The sequence below is a fragment of the Seriola lalandi genome, unplaced genomic scaffold (genome assembly GCF_002814215.2).
Source record: "Seriola lalandi dorsalis isolate HSWRI2012SDOR001 ecotype SW California unplaced genomic scaffold, Sedor1 jcf7180002054564, whole genome shotgun sequence".
NCBI classification, from domain to species: domain Eukaryota; kingdom Metazoa; phylum Chordata; class Actinopteri; order Carangiformes; family Carangidae; genus Seriola; species Seriola lalandi.
Window position 1 is genome coordinate 225,171 of NW_019525117.1, and position 17,191 is coordinate 242,361.

The 17,191-nt window shown below is 43.9% G+C and overlaps 1 protein-coding gene and 1 long non-coding RNA gene across 2 annotated transcripts in view; both read left to right on the forward strand.

Annotated features, from left to right (window-relative positions):
* The first annotated feature begins 356 nt into the window (after positions 1–356).
* On the forward strand, positions 357–11,294 carry gal3st2 (galactose-3-O-sulfotransferase 2). Its single transcript, XM_023416452.2, has 4 exons — positions 357–665; positions 5,898–6,002; positions 6,296–6,881; positions 8,220–11,294. Exons 1-4 carry the CDS (start codon positions 610–612, stop codon positions 9,216–9,218), a joined length of 1,746 nt encoding a protein of 581 aa, XP_023272220.1. The 5' UTR covers positions 357–609; the 3' UTR covers positions 9,219–11,294.
* Positions 11,295–14,770: 3,476 nt separating this feature from the next.
* Positions 14,771–17,191, forward strand: part of LOC147818549 (uncharacterized) — an 11,816-nt gene continuing 9,395 nt past the window's right edge. The window contains exon 1 of the long non-coding RNA XR_015437874.1: positions 14,771–14,976. This is a non-coding gene — a long non-coding RNA (uncharacterized LOC147818549). The remainder of the gene's footprint in view (positions 14,977–17,191) is intronic.

Consider the following 17,191-nt stretch of genomic DNA (forward strand, 5'->3'; position numbering starts at 1 on the left):
AGAGTCGGACCTAAATCCTGACAGTGGAGACAGGAGAATGTGTTGGAGCTTGTCATCACCTGAGGGGAAACTCTGTTTTCTACTGTGACTCCTACATGTTACACAACTACACACTGTATCTCCACACTTTATATATATATATATATATATATATATATATATATATAAATATATATAGACAGCAGCTTCAGGTCTTAGACTGAACCACGTCACTGAGTCAGATTCTGGTCTCTGTGAACCCGCTCTCTCCCTCTCTTTATCTCTCCCGCCCTCTCTCTCTCTCTGTCTCTCTCTCGCTCTCTCTCTCCCTCTCTCTCTCTCCCTCTCTCTCTCTTCCGCCCTCTCTCTCTGTCTGTCTCTCTCTTTCTCTCTCTCGCTCTATCTCTCCTAACTTATTCCTAAGGTCTCTCTACCTCTGTGAACTGAGCAATGACGGTTCAGCAGGAGCAGTCGAGAGAGCTACTCACACACTGACAGAGAGAGAGAGCGAGAGAGAGAGAGAGAGAGAGAGAGAGAGAGAGAGAGAGAGAGGACGGCGGGCAGACAGGACTGGGATCGGGGATCGGGGAGACAGACGGACCGGGACTTGTTTCGGGGGTTTTTGGGGAGATGCTGTCCCCACATAGGAGATGGACCAGAGACCCGCCTCTGAGCTCTGTGACCTCGTAAGTGTCATGTTCCTCTAACTCTGTGTCTGAGCTGCATCCAGACCGGGAAGCTCGTAGCCCGCTACCCGCTCTGACGGCACCGAGCAGCGGCCGCTCTCCCTCACACAGCCCGGTAAACACGGAACTACTGTCGGTCCCAGCTGAGCCCGTGTACCGCTCTGTGGTTAACCCTTTACAGGACCATATCTGATCCTGAACCGGGACACGAAGAGACTGTAGGAGTTAAAGATGGTCCAGATAGACAGATAGACTGATTAGATGATAGGTGTTTATCAGAATAATTACTGATGAAAATAACTTAAATATGAGTGAAGGTGAATTATTTCTAAATGTTTTAGATTAAGGTGAAACAAACCTGCAGACAGGATATATATCAGATCTATACATCTGTGTCACAGTCATCATCATTATTTCACTTTAAACTGTTGATCAGAACTAAATGTAACAGATATCAGGTGAATATGAAATAAATAAATTATTTTAAATGAATTGATCCCTGATGTCAGTAAGAGCTGATAATAAATATAAAATCAATCCCACAGATGATGACAAACAAAACAAAACGAAACAACAACCTCCTCTTTGTGAAAGAGACACAGAATCATAATCAGATCAAAGCCAGTGAAACACCTGCAGGTCTCCAGGTGCAGCTGTGGACTGATCCTCCCACATCTGGATCATACATCAGAACCAGATGTGGTGAACTTGATGTTGATTTTGTTGTTGTCTGTTATCATCAGGTTATCATGAATCCAGACTGATGTTGTTGCCACATGTCAATGATCCAGACTGTGATCCAGATCCCCTCTGAGTTTTGGAATGAAGGTTTGGACTCTTTGCTCCTGGACCTGTAACTGTTCAGACCTGGACTGGACCTCAGTGGTTTACCGTCGACACTAACGATGTGGTTTGACACAGGCTAGTGCAGGATTCTGGATCTGGTCTCTGATGTAAACCAGGACTGGGTCTCAGTGTGACCTGACTCTGGGCTTTAAATTGTTTTATTCTCCTGAGAATAAATTCACCTCAATTAAATAAATCAGGGTAGTTTCCTGAAACAGCACTTCAGTCAGGAAGTGTGTCAGAGTTGTGTGTGTGTGTGCGTGTGTGTGTGTGTGTGTGTGTGTGTGTGTGTGTGTGTGTGTGTGTGGGGGGCTCTAAAACCCTGTTAAAACCGGATGCGTCCTCATCTAAAGGCCAAATCAGCGTCTTGAGCTCACCTCACTCAGCTCAGGACTGATACTGGATCCTGTCCCAGTTTCCAGGTGGACTGAAACATTAGCCCATCAGCATCAGGTTGCAGTCAGCTGATTGGACCTGAGAACTGGAACAGTACTCCAGTTTGAGAGGACCCGGAGTCCAGTCCAAGGTCAGAGGGAGCTCTAGGCCTGAAGTTCAGTTGTGAGAGTGGAATCAGTGTCTCACCTGGACACACCTGTCCATAACTGTTAATGTTGACATGTCAGCTCTGTCTGTTTCACTGATGGATGAACTAACGGAAGAATCTGTTACTGTTGGATGGATTTACATTGAATATCACCACAGGTCCATTTAGTGTCTGTTCTGGAGCTTTTGGCTGTACTACAGGGTCTTTTTCAGCAGATCCAGGTTCTCGTGCTTGTTGGTTTAAAGGTTGAGAGTCTTGTAAACAGTTGTTGACTAAACCATGAAGAACACATGCTGTAAACTGGAGATGTGGAGAATCAGCTGATTTCTTTCTGTGATCACTTCCTTGTTTTTCTTTGATTTGATTGGTGGAGAGGTGTTGTCAGTCACAGACTTCCCTCCCAGATGTTTCACATTAAAAGCCTCTCAGCCTCTCTCTCCTCATAGGCTTGTAATGTGAAACATCTGAAAATGATCAGTGACTGAAAAAGCAGTGTTAAAGTCTTAAAGTGTGTTCAGCACAATCTGACACGTCACGTATTGTACTGCTGTACAATGTACTGTTCCTCTGTTCCTCTGTTCCTCTGTCTGTTCCTCTGTCTGTTCCTCTGACTGTTCCTCTGTTCCTCTGTTCCTCTCTCTGTTCCTCTGTTCCTCTGTTCCTCTGTTCCTCTGTTCCTCTGTCTGTTCCTCTGTTCCTCTGTTCCTCTGTCTGTTCCTCTGTCTGTTCCTCTGTCTGTTCCTCTGTCTGTTCCTCTGTCTGTTCCTCTGTTCCTCTGACTGTTCCTCTGACTGTTCCTCTGTTCCTCTGTCTGTTCCTCTGTCTGTTCCTCTGTCTGTTCCTCCGTCTGTTCCTCTGTCTGAGCTCTGAGCTCAGACCACCAGCAGCAGACAGATGCCTGAAATTTTACTCTGGAGGCAGAGCGTCCTACCTGGAGCTATGACTCCTCTCAGAGGTGAAGAGTTCATGACTGTTTGTGAGGAGGAGGAGGGAGGAGGGGGAGGATGGGGAGGAGGGGGGAGGCTTCAGCAGCGGGCTGGACTCCAGATGTTGATGTCGCCTGAGGAAACCTGTGGCTTCTCTCCTCTATTAAGTCTGGACTTCTGTGAACCCTTAATGTTTCTCCTCAGGGGCGGCAGCCAGCAGCTTCAGGTAATTCCATACAGTATGAAAATCAGGAAGTAGATTTCACACATGCTTTGAATATTTCAACTTAATCTGGACTTGGTGTGCACATGTTTCAGTAGCAGTGATGCACCATAAAACATCTCATTCACTTCTCCCTCAACTTGAGAAAACACATGCAACAGGAAGTGTTTCCATGGGACACTAAAAAGTGAGGAACCTGGCTGGGACTTGCTGTTTAATGCCCAAGTTTGACTTTTGAAGTTAAAAGCATTGTTCAACACTCAATATGGGGGTGATATGGAGCACAGCACATTATTATTGTTATTATTTTCAGTATTATTATTATTATTATTATTATTATTATTATTATTATTATTACTATTATATTGAGCAGAATATACAGACAGCTTCACACTGGGGGGAGACATGAAAGCCTAAAGGAAAAGTCCAATTGTAATGGACCCTGTTGTAAAACAGACGTCCTGTCACTACACATGCTTAATCCATCCTCAGTGATGATAATAATGATAATAACAATAATAATAACTTAGGTTTTTATAGCACCTTTCAAGGTACCAGAGGCCTCTTTACAGAGTAAATATATAAGTAAAATAAATGAAAACAAAAAGAGACAGAATGAGTATGGCAATGATTGTAGGAGATTGTAGGAGGTGAGGCAGCTAGAAGTCAGAGGCCTTGCTGAACAGGTGGGTCTTCAGCAGTTTTTTGTAGATGTCCAGAGATCAGGCTGTGTGAATCTCTTCTGGGATGGTGGAGAGCAGACCTGTGTCCGAGGACCGTGGATTCGGGGACGGGGTATAGGGGTGGAGGAGGTCAGACAGGTACTGGGGGGCGAGACCAGGGAGGGATTTGTAGGTGAGGGAGAGGATTTTGTACTGGATGTGGGCCTTGACCGGGAGCCAGTGAAGTTGGATGATGGTGGGGGTGATGTGCTGCCAGGGCTTGGTGTGGGTAAGAACCCTGGCAGCTGAGTTCTGGACATACGGGAGCCTGTCCAGGGTTTTGCTGGAAACCCCAAACAGAACTCCACTGCAGTAATCCAGAAGGGTGGTGATGAAGGTGTGGATGAGGGTCTCTGCTACAGAGTCAGAGAGTGATGGCTGGAGTGGAGAGATGTTTCAGTGTCTGTAGAGTCGATGTAAATGTAACATGAGTCGGAGGTTATTCTGGTCTGTGTGTGAGACAGTCTCATGTCTTCTGGCTCTGTGGCTGGTCTGAGGTCTGTGGTCTGAGGTCTGTGTTTGTAGAAAGCTCTGACTCTGCTAAAACATCAAACCACCAGAACAAGACGAACCAGCAGATGTGAACTGACTCCAGTGACTCTCTCCTGCAGCAGCTGATGTTGAGACCAGTTCAAACTGGATACTGTTGGTTTTATTTAGGTAAGGTCCTTCATTCGAACCAGGCTGATAATAGAGACAGCTCACAGTAAACAGCTCACAAGTAAATGTGTTAGACAGAGAGTTGTTGGAGCAGAGAGGAGACACTGACCTCAGTGTTTCAGGACTTTTATTTTGGTGATTCAGGGTCAAAACACTTCCTGTGTTTCTGCACCGAATTAAATCTAGATCCTGAAGGATCCTTAGAACTGGACCACATGGACTGAGAACCTGAGAGAGGAGATCTGTGGAGATAGTGTGTCTTTGCATGTGTGTGTGTTTGTTTTAGCCGCAGGACTTCATGTTGGCAGTGGAGACTGAATCTCCACACAGAAAGACAGAGCTGAAGTCTGGTTAACGCAGTGTTTAACAAGGGGGGGGGGGGCAGCCAGGGCCCAACTATTCATAAACTATATGAGTTCCTGAGGAGTGTGTCAGTCAGACTGAGGATGAGGAAACAACAACAATGTTATCTCTGAACATGAGGAGGAGGAAGCTCAGACTGGAGGATTGTGTTGAGTTAGAACGGGCAACAGGAAGACGCCAACATGTTCAGACTGGAACCACACAGACCACTCTCATCAATAATCTCTCATCTCTAATCTCTGGTTTAGATCTGGTTCAGATCCGGTTGTAGAGAGGTTAAAGTAAAATGAAGCTTGTTATTCTTCTTCTCTTAAAAACAGCAGCTGAAATATTCAGTTCATTAAATCTGAATCAACCATGACTGAATGATTCACTGAGGCAGTTTCTGTGAGACTAGGAGACACTCTTAGTCCAGGAGATAGACTATGTCCTGGACTCAGTCTGAGTCCAGGAGAAAGTCTTAGTCAAGGAGATAGTCTTAGTCCAGGAGATAGTCTGAGTCCAGGAGAAAGTCTTAGTCAAGGAGATAGTCTTAGTCCAGGAGATAGTCTTAGTCCAGGAGATAGTCTGAGTCCAGGAGAAAGTCTGAGTCCAGGAGAGAGTCTGAGTCCAGGAGATAGTCTGAGTCCAGGAGATAGTCCGAGTCCAGGAGAGAGTCTGAGTCCAGGAGAAAGTCTGAGTCCAGGAGAAAGTCTTAGTCCAGGAGAAAGTTCAGTCCAGGAGAAAGTCTTAGTCCAGGAAATACTCTGAGTCCAGGAGATAGTCCGAGTCCAGGAGAGAGTCTGACTCTGAAAGAGACTAGGGAGTTTTCTCATCCATCTGCTGCTGCTGTGAAATCCACCTCCAAAATATTTTAGTTATTTTAGTTCTATTCAGTGCAGACGAGATTTATTTTTTAAAATAATTTTTACTGATTCTTCTTCTTCTGCGTTCATGCGTGTGTTGCAGGTGTGTCAGGAGGGGGCTTTGCAGCAAGCGTCACTCTCTCTGGATGCTGCTCGTCCTGCTCCTGGTCTGTGTCGCCTTCCAGACATTTGTCACCCGCTCAGCCAGGTAACGACTCACAGAACGATCCGTACACATGTCAGCTGACAGTCTGATGACATCATTAATTCATGTAACATCATCAGAGTTCAGGCCACAGAGGACTGAGGGTGAATGATCCCAACACGTTGGGAACTCTTGGTACACCTGTAGGAAGTGTAAATCTACTTCAACACAATCTCAGGATTGCTGGGAAAAAAACCATCAGAAAATATGAATATCATTTAATGATTAATTATTTATAGTGAGAAATCTCAGGAATCCAGAGAGTGAGTCACTGACTATGATCCGGTTTCTTCCAGGACTGACAAGCTGACAGGACCAGGACCAGGACTACCAGATCTGAGATTCACTGTCAACAAACAGCCGAGTCCTTCCCTGCAGAAGGTCTGGGAACACTGGCAGAACACAAGACCACTACAGACAGACAGACCAGATCTTCATCACCAGAAGGGGGGCCATAGAAAACCATCAGATCATATTCTGTTGACTCATGTGGATAAAATCCTGAACCCCACTGCAGGTTCTCAGCTGGAGGAGCAGCTTGATCCAGGTCCTCTCGGCCTCCGCAGCACCAGGAACCATTTGACTGCAGGTCCAGTAGAGAGACTCGTCCACAGTCCCACCACATCCGGGACTAAGATCAGCTGCCACCCAAAGTCTCACATCGTCTTCCTGAAGACGCACAAAACAGCCAGTAGCACCATCTTAAACGTCCTGTATCGCTACGGAGAGAGCAGGAACCTGACCTTTGCCCTCCCAGTGAACAAACACAGTCAGCTGTTTTACCCGTTCTTCTTTGCCTCTCACTTCGTGGAGGGAGTCAGCAGCAGGAGAGTGACGGAGTTCAACATCATGTGCAACCACATGAGGTTCAGGAAGTCTGAGGTGAGCTGTAGACCAGGTCTCATGTGGACTCCTCATGTGTTCACAGGAAGAACGCCACAATCACATTTTTTTGGCGCTGATACTGATCATCTATGAGTGAGATCAGCTGATTCACAGCTGATACTGATCATTCTCTGTGTGTAGTTACAGCAGCTGGGTTCAGTGGTTGGTCAGTCTTAGCTTTCCTGTCACCTCTAGCAGGTGACAGGTCACCTGATAAAAGAACCACAACAGGTCAACAACATGATTTGACTTTGTTCATCAGAGCAGCACAAACTACAGTCTCCTCCTCCTCCACTCTAGTTTCTGGTCACATCCTGTTTATAAGAGTCATATCAAATATGAACCATCAGTGTTAAATCTTGAGTAACGGCTAAAAGGTGTTTTCTGAGATCACACTGACCTTTGACCCTTAGCCACCAAAATCTAATCAGCTCGTCCTTGAGTCCAGGTGAATGTTTGTTCAAGGTGTCACTGAGATATAGGGTCCATGAGAATGAGACAGACCTGTAAACAAAATGGCTGCCGCTCTGACTGACTGTCACCAACATGGAGGAATAAAAACTCCCAAGGAGCATAGCAACAATTATCCTCCAGGAAGGAGAACTGAATTAAACAGTGTCATAATTACTTCATTACATGTGTTAATCTAAGTGAATCAACACAATTATTAACAGACTGAAACATTCTTAAACGTATTCAACAGGTAACAGTGTAAATAAAATATAAAATTATTAAAACTTGGACTTTCACTTGAGTCCAGTCAACACAGTGTTTACTGAGTCTGTCCATCAGCTCCCTGTGTCCCAGCACGCTACGTCTGGGTCCATGTGAAGACCCACACCAGGTCCAGACTGGTCCACCTACAACATGTGGACCACAGTTTGGGCCGAGGCATGGATCAGTGGACAACTTAACGACGCGTTCTTATGGCCCTTCAGTTTCCATGGTAATGCTTGGGCCCCATTGAACGTGTTGTCTCAGTGATCACCTTCAACATCGATCTGTTGTTTAATTTATAATTCATTAATGAACTAAATTAAAAACAGAACAGTCGGGATCCAGAAGGAACCTGATCACATAACTGACTGGACCTCATTGAACCTGTCTGTCAGGTTTATATATGTCCCCAAATACAGTCTGGTATCAGTGTGAGGTCACATGACACTGGCCGGTGCCTTCGTGGACCCAGTTAGTTGAGTCTTAAATGACCATGTTGAATTTATATCTCTTTATATCTCTGATATAAAATAAAGTTGATTTGTTGAATGTAACTCAGTGGCAGTGAAGAAGAATCTGTCTCTAAGATTAATAAATTAAATGTCCTCCTGTGTCCAGGTGGTCAAAGTGATGCCGGACGACACCTTCTACTTCTCCATCCTGAGACATCCTGTGTCCATGATGGAGTCCATCTTTATTTACTACAAGAGCATCCCAGCCTTCCACAAGACTCGCAGCCTGGACGACTTCCTGGACAACAGCCGGAGGACCTACAACTCCTCTGTGACCAACAACCACTACGCTCACAACATCTTGGCCTTTGACTTCGGCTTCGACAACAACGTGGCAGCCGACGCTGACGACCTGGAGGAAAGAGCCAGCAGAGCCGTGGCTGCCATCGAGCGGGACTTCCACCTCGTTCTGATCTCAGAGTACTTTGACGAGTCCATGGTCCTGCTCAGACACGCCCTCTGCTGGTCCCTGGAAGACATGGTTTCCTTCAAGCTCAACAGTCGCAGTGAGAGAACTCGTCATCAGCTGTCAGCAGACACTCCAGAGAAGATCCGGAGATGGAACGCTCTGGACTGGAGGATCTACCTGCACTTCAACGCCACCTTCTGGCACAAGGTGGACAGTCTGGTTGGTCGAGAGCAGATGAAGAGGGAGGTGTCTCAGCTGAGAGAGCTGCAGCTCAAACTTGCAAACACCTGCCTGAAAGATGGCGGAGCAGTCGACCCTTCCCAGATTAAAGATGCTGGGCTAAAGCCGTTCCAATATGGAGCGGCTGTCATTCAGGGCTACAATCTGAACCCAGACTTAGACCCCCAGACCAGGACCCAGTGTCAGAGACTGATCACCCCAGAGCTGCAATACACTGAGCGTCTGTACACCCAGCAGTTCCCTGAGCTAGCTGCTAAACTCAAACACGCTCCGAGGAAGGTTCCTCCTCAGCGCCAGCGCTCAGACAGAACCGCTGTGATGGGACGGGTCTGGTCCAGTGGGGGGCACCACAGACCCGTCATCAGACACAGAGTCTCAAACCTCATAAACCTAAAGGCCTCCACAAGTGGCCTGTTAGCGCACACAGCAGCTCACAATAAGACAGGTGTGCCGTGACAGGTGACTGTTTATTAAATATGATTTAAAGGTGTGAAGCAGCTGATGATCCCTAAGAGACTATGACAGAACCGGACCTATAGTGAAGCTGCTGATGTAACGTTCTCCTGTAGGTGGTGCTAGAGTTCCTTGTACAGGTTCATCAGCCAATCACAGCTCCTCATACAAGTGGAGAGTATGACCTCACATAGTCACCTGACTGAAGAGTTCAGGTGGATCCTGGTCTGATCAGGAACATCAGGGGCCGCTCGCACAAAACACCTTAAGTTTTCTACTTAAGTCTGACACTTAAGGTTTAAGGAGTCACTTCAGGCTGTTGCACAGAATAACTTAGTTTCCTTATTAAGGAAAAAAGTTAAGGCATTTACAGCAGTGATACAGATTTTACAGCAATAAATTTCTACTGTTTCCATGGAGACCAGTTGTTTGCTGGCATTAGCGCTTGTGATAGCGTTTAGCATCTCAACAAGTTTTTTCCCCTTAGTTTGATCTCTAAGGTCTTTTGTGCAACGGTTTAACTGACTTTAAGTGATTCCTTAAGTATAAGACTAAGATCAGGAGAAAACCGTGAATACTTAAGGGAACATTTTAAGGACACCTTAAGGATGAAACTTAAGGTGTTTTGTGCAACTGTTTTTATTTTAAGGGTATTTTAACTTACCAGATTCTCTGCTCAGTTAATGCCTTTACAAGAGACAGAAATCAATCAGACTCATTATAAATTAGATTTAAAGCTACATGATTGATACGAGGAAACAGCAGAGAGGTTCCTGCTGATCCAGGATCTGAGCTGGACTTCATCCTCTGGCTCCATGTCACATTCCTCCACCACCACAGTCTTTATTCATTCGACCACCGGAGGTTAGAAGACATAAAACAGCTCTGCTGCTTTTTCCCATCATCACCAGTCTGCAGAGACCTGACCGTCAGGTTTCAGTCAACCTTGTCGTGGATCAAAGTGTTAATTTAATGTTAGTCACTAAGCTCCATCCTCCTCCAGCCATCAGTCCTCCTGTATGAATCTTATATTCATAGACACTGATTCTCCTCTCGTGGCAAAGCTGCAGTACAATAGTTATAGTTGCTATAATGTGTCTTAAACTGAACCACATTGTGTTGAATGGTCTTTAAACTGACATCAGCCTTTGTATCAGGACAATCTCATGACTGATCTGGGGTCAGGGCGTTGTTAGCCTAGGTTAGCATGAAGACGGTAGGAGGGGGGAAAGTTAGACCAGGAACACACTGGATGTGTGGCGGCTGTGGTCAGAGTGACACGCCGCCATGTCACATGTCACAGCTGTGTCACATGAGCTAGAGATTCAGCGTCTGGCAGCAGAAAAAGAGTAAAGACCTGATGATGTCACAGTGACATCATACCAGCAACATTATATAAATCTGACTCCTTCAGTGTAGTTTCTCAGTCAGTCTGAAACTGAATCTGACACAGACATGAAAATATAAATATATTTTAACCACTGTAGCAGCTGCACGTGCAGACAGAGACATTTACAGACGTTTACTGTCAAAAATAAATTAATAAATTAATAAAGAAGAGAAATCAAAATCCAGTAACTGTAAACTCTGTAGAGACAGACAGAGTGTTCCTGGTGTTACACCTTTCAACACCTGAAAAAACAGTGATTAACACTGTGAGGTCAGAGCAGACAATCTACTTCCTGTTTACACCAGCTTGCACGTGCTCACTGTGGATCAATGGTCATGTGAGATGTGATGTTTCAGGTGTGTTAGTGTGGATTTATTTTTAAAAAGAAAAGGTGTCAGTGTGAACACAACATGTTCATCAGTGAGATCCACAGGTGTGTCTGTCTAAACTGTTCTACACAGGTGGACCCAGTCAAGGTCCAGACTCCCCTCAGTTATCTTTAAAACAGGAAACAGCTGATCACAGTCTGAAGACTTTTAGAAATTCAAGGTTTGTTTTGAAAACATGTTTTAACTTTGTTACTATAGATTATTGATTGTGGATTAAATTAAATGAACAACACAAAGTCTGAAACTTTCTGAAGCTACTGATTGTAAAATCTGAAATAAATAAATAAATAAACAATAACTAAGTTCAGCCTCTAACTCCACTGACCTTTAACCAGCCTGTATGTTTTACCATGTTGGTTCTGAAGCACAACCTCCAGATATAAACCACCTGAACACACCTTCAGTCTGGTCCCTGAGAGACTCAGGTTCCGACCTCAGACCTCCATCCTCTGAAGGACACATGCTCACACACTGATGAGGGACAGAGCTCTACAGAGTGTGTGTGTGTGCGTGTGTGTGCGTGTGTGTGTGTGTGCATGTGTGCATGTTTGCGTGTGTGTGTGTGTGTGCAGAGAGTACCTGGTTGACCTGGTGAAATGCATGGGATAGGTCTAAGACTCCAGTTTCAGGACTGAATGTGAGAATGAAGCAGAACTATGATTCAGCCACTAGATGGAGCTCTTCTCCATGTTCTGTCTTTTAAACATGGCTGATGTCTGCCCTCTGGTGTCTGACAGCTGTAATTACACTGACACTGTTTCTGTCAATGAGTCCAATCACACTGATTCTGATGTGTGTGTGTGTGTGTGTGTGCGCCTGTGTGTGTGTGTGTGTATGTGTGTGTGTGTGTGTGTATGTGTGTATGTTGGTCTCTGCTCTTTAAGGCCAAAATGTCTAGATTCGCTGAGACAAGTTCAATCAACTCTGGAGTCCATTTCAAATCAAACTGACCCCAGGTCTGCTACAAAGCTAACACTGTAGATAAGTGTGTGTGTGTGTGTGTGTGTGTGGGGGGGGTGATAGCAGAGAGGCTAGACTGTTAGCTGCTGCTCATAGAATAACACACACCTGATCTGACTTCTAATGAGTCACAGCCTGGGTTCATACCTGAAGGGACCTTGAACACACCATCTGTACAGTTTATGTGATCAGAGGATCTTTGTTACAAAAACCTGAGACACAACGGAACAACACGCAGCATCGACCAATCGCAGACCTGCACACACACCTTCCACCAGGTAGAGTCTGAGATTAACTGTATCAGAATCAGAAAACTTTATTGATCCCCAGGTGGAGATTAGGTCACGTTACAGTTGTTCCCTCAAGATCAAAGACTAGAGAATAAGAGATGAAAATATTAAATATATCATAAAATACATATAAATAAATGATATTTTATTTTATAATAAAATAAATCAGATATGTCCTTCTACTCTGATATATAGGCTAAATTAAAAATAAAAACATGTGCCACTACTATTGAATGGTGGTAGTTAAAATATAGTAGACTACATTATAAATATAAATATAGATATATGGTGTGAATGTATTTCTACAGACAGCTGTCAGACAACATGGAGGAAAACATCATCCAGCTGCTGATCGTCACATCTGTATCTGAATGGAGGCAGTTGAGGTTCGGGACCTGGACAGGATCGTTCCCTAAAGACCGATCTGATGGTCCCAGATCAAGATCCTCCTGCTCCTATTGTGCCAATAGTGCCGTGTTACACCTCGTTAGATTGGCCAGAGTCTCCACTGTTCAAATATTCATTTCAATTCAAGCCAACCGTAAGCACTTGAATATAATGTATTAATATCTAGCAGCATCATAAACCAGTAAAACCAGCTGAGCGGTGTTGATCCATACCTATCTGTAAATGAGTGAAAACAGGTAGATGCTGGAGAACATGGACACAGGATGTATTTAGGCTTTTATTTTGGAGGAGTGGCTGACAGTGACCCACAGCAGCAGTGATGATAGGATCTGTAAACTGCAGCTTATTTCCTCCTCTGTCTCTGTTGTGAAGCTTCTGTTTGAACAGTCGGTTTCTATTTGATTCTTAAATCAGAAACAGAATAAGAGAGGAGACAGACGGAGTTTCACTCTTCTCCTCCGTCGGCTCTCTCCTCCTTCATCCTTTTTTTCCTGATAAATAAAACACTAACACTGAAACACTGTCTGTCTGCCTGTCTCTCTGTCACTGTCTGTTTGTTTCTCTCTCTCTCTCTCTCTGTCTGTCTGTCTTAACCAGTTTTACCCATAGACTGTAAATAAAGATACATGTCACCTGTGACGTCACCCACAGGTTTCTGAAGCTCAGAGTGAGCGGATCCACCTTTGCAATCTTGGCAGTATCTGACTCCGCCCCCAACTCCCAGCTAATCCAAAAAGGTGAAAGAGGAGGGGCGTGGGTGGAGCTGGCTTAACAACTGTGGCAACCGTATGCTCTTGTTAGCGTTGTTAGCACAGCTGGTTGTCTGGGCGTATTACTTGAAGGCTAACCAAAGGCTAATTTATTTGCCAGTTAAATAACGAGTTATATAAAAATTCAGTTGTGATGAAGGAGGGAATTATCTATACAGACTGATCAGAAAACATGGAGGCTTCCTGCTAAAACAAAATTAAGAATAACCTCTCACTCACTCTGCAGTGTGCATGAATAAAGAGTTTATGGTAATATATCATAAGTAATATTTGACAGTAAGTGAACTGTTTGTTTATGACCTGTGTGGTTTCCTGTTTGATCTGGATTCATTAAACTGTGACGAAGCTCCATGACGATCCAATTTATAATGCTTCATTTGACTTTAACACAGTAGAGCATAATAAATCAATTAGATTTAAAAGTCTCACACAGTTAGGGCATCATCAGCACTGCTCTGAGTGACTCAGTATCTGACACCGCAACAACATGACAACAGGTAAGTCATGTGTTGTACCAGTCTGAGCAAGACTCTAACGAGAACCTTAGCTACTATCACCTCACGCCGGCTGCCTCCTTCACTAACGGTTACAACACTACAACATGGAGTCTCATGCAATTGCTTCAAAACCAACTGGAAATAATCAATGTTTCCAAGTATGAACATGTGAGGTGGAGGCTGGTTTCACTGCTTTGTACACACACACACACACACACACACACACACACACACACACACACACACACACTAGTCAAAAATGAGCTGTGCCATGTGCTACTGGAACAAACAAATGAAAACAAACCAACACTCATTATTTCCATCTGATAAAATCACTGCTGCCAAACGTTCACAGGGAGACACACGACACCAATCTCACTTTATCTGACTACAAATATTTATTACAGCTCAGTCTTTTATAGTCACTGTGTTGGAGGAGCTTTATTTCAAGAGTCAGTTGTTCATTAATTCAGTCTAACATGTTGTCATTAGCAGATCTCTGTTTAGGACCTGGCCTTAGAATAAAATAGAGATTTAAGAGTTATTGTTATCGCTGAGGTACTGTCACTGATCTCAGTCAAAGTCTGGATCATTCTTCATGTTTAGTTGTCACAGTGAGGTTCTGCCAGGTTTGTTTCCATTGTTCCTGTACAGAGACCAAAACCCAGACCTGTGCTCACGGATTACACCTGGCTAACTGTAACATAAGGCTAAAGTTCGAAACTAGCTTATGTAACCCAGGTTATTTTCTGTAGCTTCAGTTATAGATTTCCCTGAATGCCACTTATGCAGATAATCGGTAAACCCTGTAAGTTACTGATGTTCCCTGAATGCATCACAGGCAGGTCAGCTAGAGGGCTACCTGCAGAGAAGTATCCAGTCTCCCCTCAATCATGCAGGGTACGCGACGCAGACGTGGTTGTCTTTGTTGGAAAGAGTGAAATAAGTATTTTAAAGTAAGATTCAGATAAGAGAGAGAACTACTGCAGCTGCAGGTCGCTGTGGAGAGAGGAGCGCGTGAGAAACTCTGGCGGGTGTTTTCTTGGTATTTAACTTGGTGAGTTAGCGTCAATGGTTTGCTCCAAAATAATTTACCGGTGTGTTGTTTTACCTTGGAATACATGTAGAGCTTAAAACCAGTCAGGATATGTTTGTGTGATGTGGAAAAAATAACTTAGTTGATGCTGCTAAGTTTTTTAGCCGCTAATTGCTCTCGGCTGCATTGCGGCCTAGTGCTAAGCTAACTGTCACTAGCTGCTGTTGTAGCCGGAGATAACACATAGGACAGTTGTGTTTAATTGGAATGTGTTTAAACTGATGTGTGTATTACAAAATATAAATTGACTGGATATGTGAGTTTATTTGAAAAGTGTGTATATAAAAGAGATAGTTTAGTTCACATGGTTATTATAGTTAAAGTTTAATTCTGTGTTTATGCAAATTTAATTCTGGTAACTCTAAAACAATGGATAGTGAAAACCAGAACATACAGACTGTGTTTTAACTGTTCTACACACTTGTGTGGAGGCTGGTTTTTATTGAGGGACGATTCTATCTGTGACATCGTGGAGCTGATTTCTGGTCCAGATCACCATCACCGTTGTGGATGCCTTCATCTTGTCAGGACGCTGACAAGTGCAGGTTGTGCCGGTCCAAGGGACGGTACGGACCAAATCAAAGGAGCTCAAACTGAGGAGAATTATTCTGTTTTCTTTGGTACTTTTTCCACTGCGATCTCAGGTCAGCCAAGAGAGACTGAAAATTAAAGGGGAAAAACTAAAACAGAAATTGAACTGATAAGTGAAACATAAGGGTATTTTTTTCCACTGGTGGATACATTTAATTTGTGTATGAAGCACTGAGAATTGAATATTCCTTTATTTTCTAACCACTACGAATTTTGGTGAACTATTCATTTGTGTTTTACCTTATCTTTATGGTATTTTGAGTTAAAGATGATTTGGGTCAAACAGTCTTGTTCTTTTGAAGAGGTACTTGAATATATATGAGGAAGGTATTTGAGAAGTGATATGCCATGATATATTTTCATAATTACGTTCTCCATCTTTTTCTACTGAGTCAGTGGTTGTGTGTGTTGTGTGGGTTGGAGGTCTTATGCCTCTCCTCGTAGAGTCTGTTACTGCCAATCTCCTTACCGAACCTAGTGAATAGTGAAGGCAGAACCTGAGTAAACCTGTAATCATATTGAACTGTGAGGTCTTTGGTCTGAGGTATTTCAGAGAACCCTAGATTTAAATACTGTAGATACTTAAGCCAAGATCAGCAGTATAGGAACCCTACTAAAGGGGAAGATGACGTGCAGGTTACACTTACATTAGTTAGCTAAACTGTAACTCATGGCTAAAGTTAGAAACTAGCTAACATTAGTTAGCTAAACTGTAACTCATGGCTAAAGTTAGAAACTAGCTAACATTAGTTAGCTAAACTCTAACATAGGGCTAAAGTTAAAAACTAGCTAACATTAGTTAGCTAAACTGTAACTCATGGCTAAAGTTAGAAACTAGCTAACATTAGTTAGCTAAACTCTAACATAAGGCTAAAGTTAAAAACTAGCTAACATTAGTTAGCTAAACTCTAACATAAGGCTAAAGTTAGAAACTAGCTAACATTAGTTAGCTAAACTCTAACATAGGGCTAAAGTTAAAAACTAGCTAACATTAGTTAGCTAAACTCTAACATAAGGCTAAAGTTAAAAACTAGCTAACATTAGTTAGCTAAACTCTAACATAAGGCTAAAGTTAGAAAATACACATTAAAAAAACATTCCTAACAGTAGTTTCCTGTTTTTTAAAATTGTGAACAAAAGTCTGTAAAATGACAGAAATGATCTGTGAATTAACAGCTAAACTTGTATTTTAAGGGTTAGGGTTAGGAGAGGGTAAGGAGAGGGTAAGGAGAGGGGAGGGGAGGAGAGGGAAGGAGAGGGGAGGAGAGGCCAAGGAGAGGGGAGGAGAGGGTAAGGAGAGGGTAAGGAGAGGGGAGGAGAGGGTAAGGGGAGGGGAGGAGAGGGAAGGAGAGGGTAAGGAGAGGGTAAGGAGAGGGTAAGGAGAGGGAAGGAGAGGGTAAGGAGAGGGGAAGAGAGGGTAAGGAGAGGAGAGGAGAGGGTAAGGAGAGGGAAGGAGAGGGTAAGGAGAGAGGGGAGGGGAGGAGAGGGTAAGGAGAGAGGGGAGGGGAGGAGAGGGTAAGGAGAGGAGAGGGTTAGGAGAGGGTAAGGAGAGGGTAAGGGGAGGGGAGGAGAGGGAAGGAGAGGG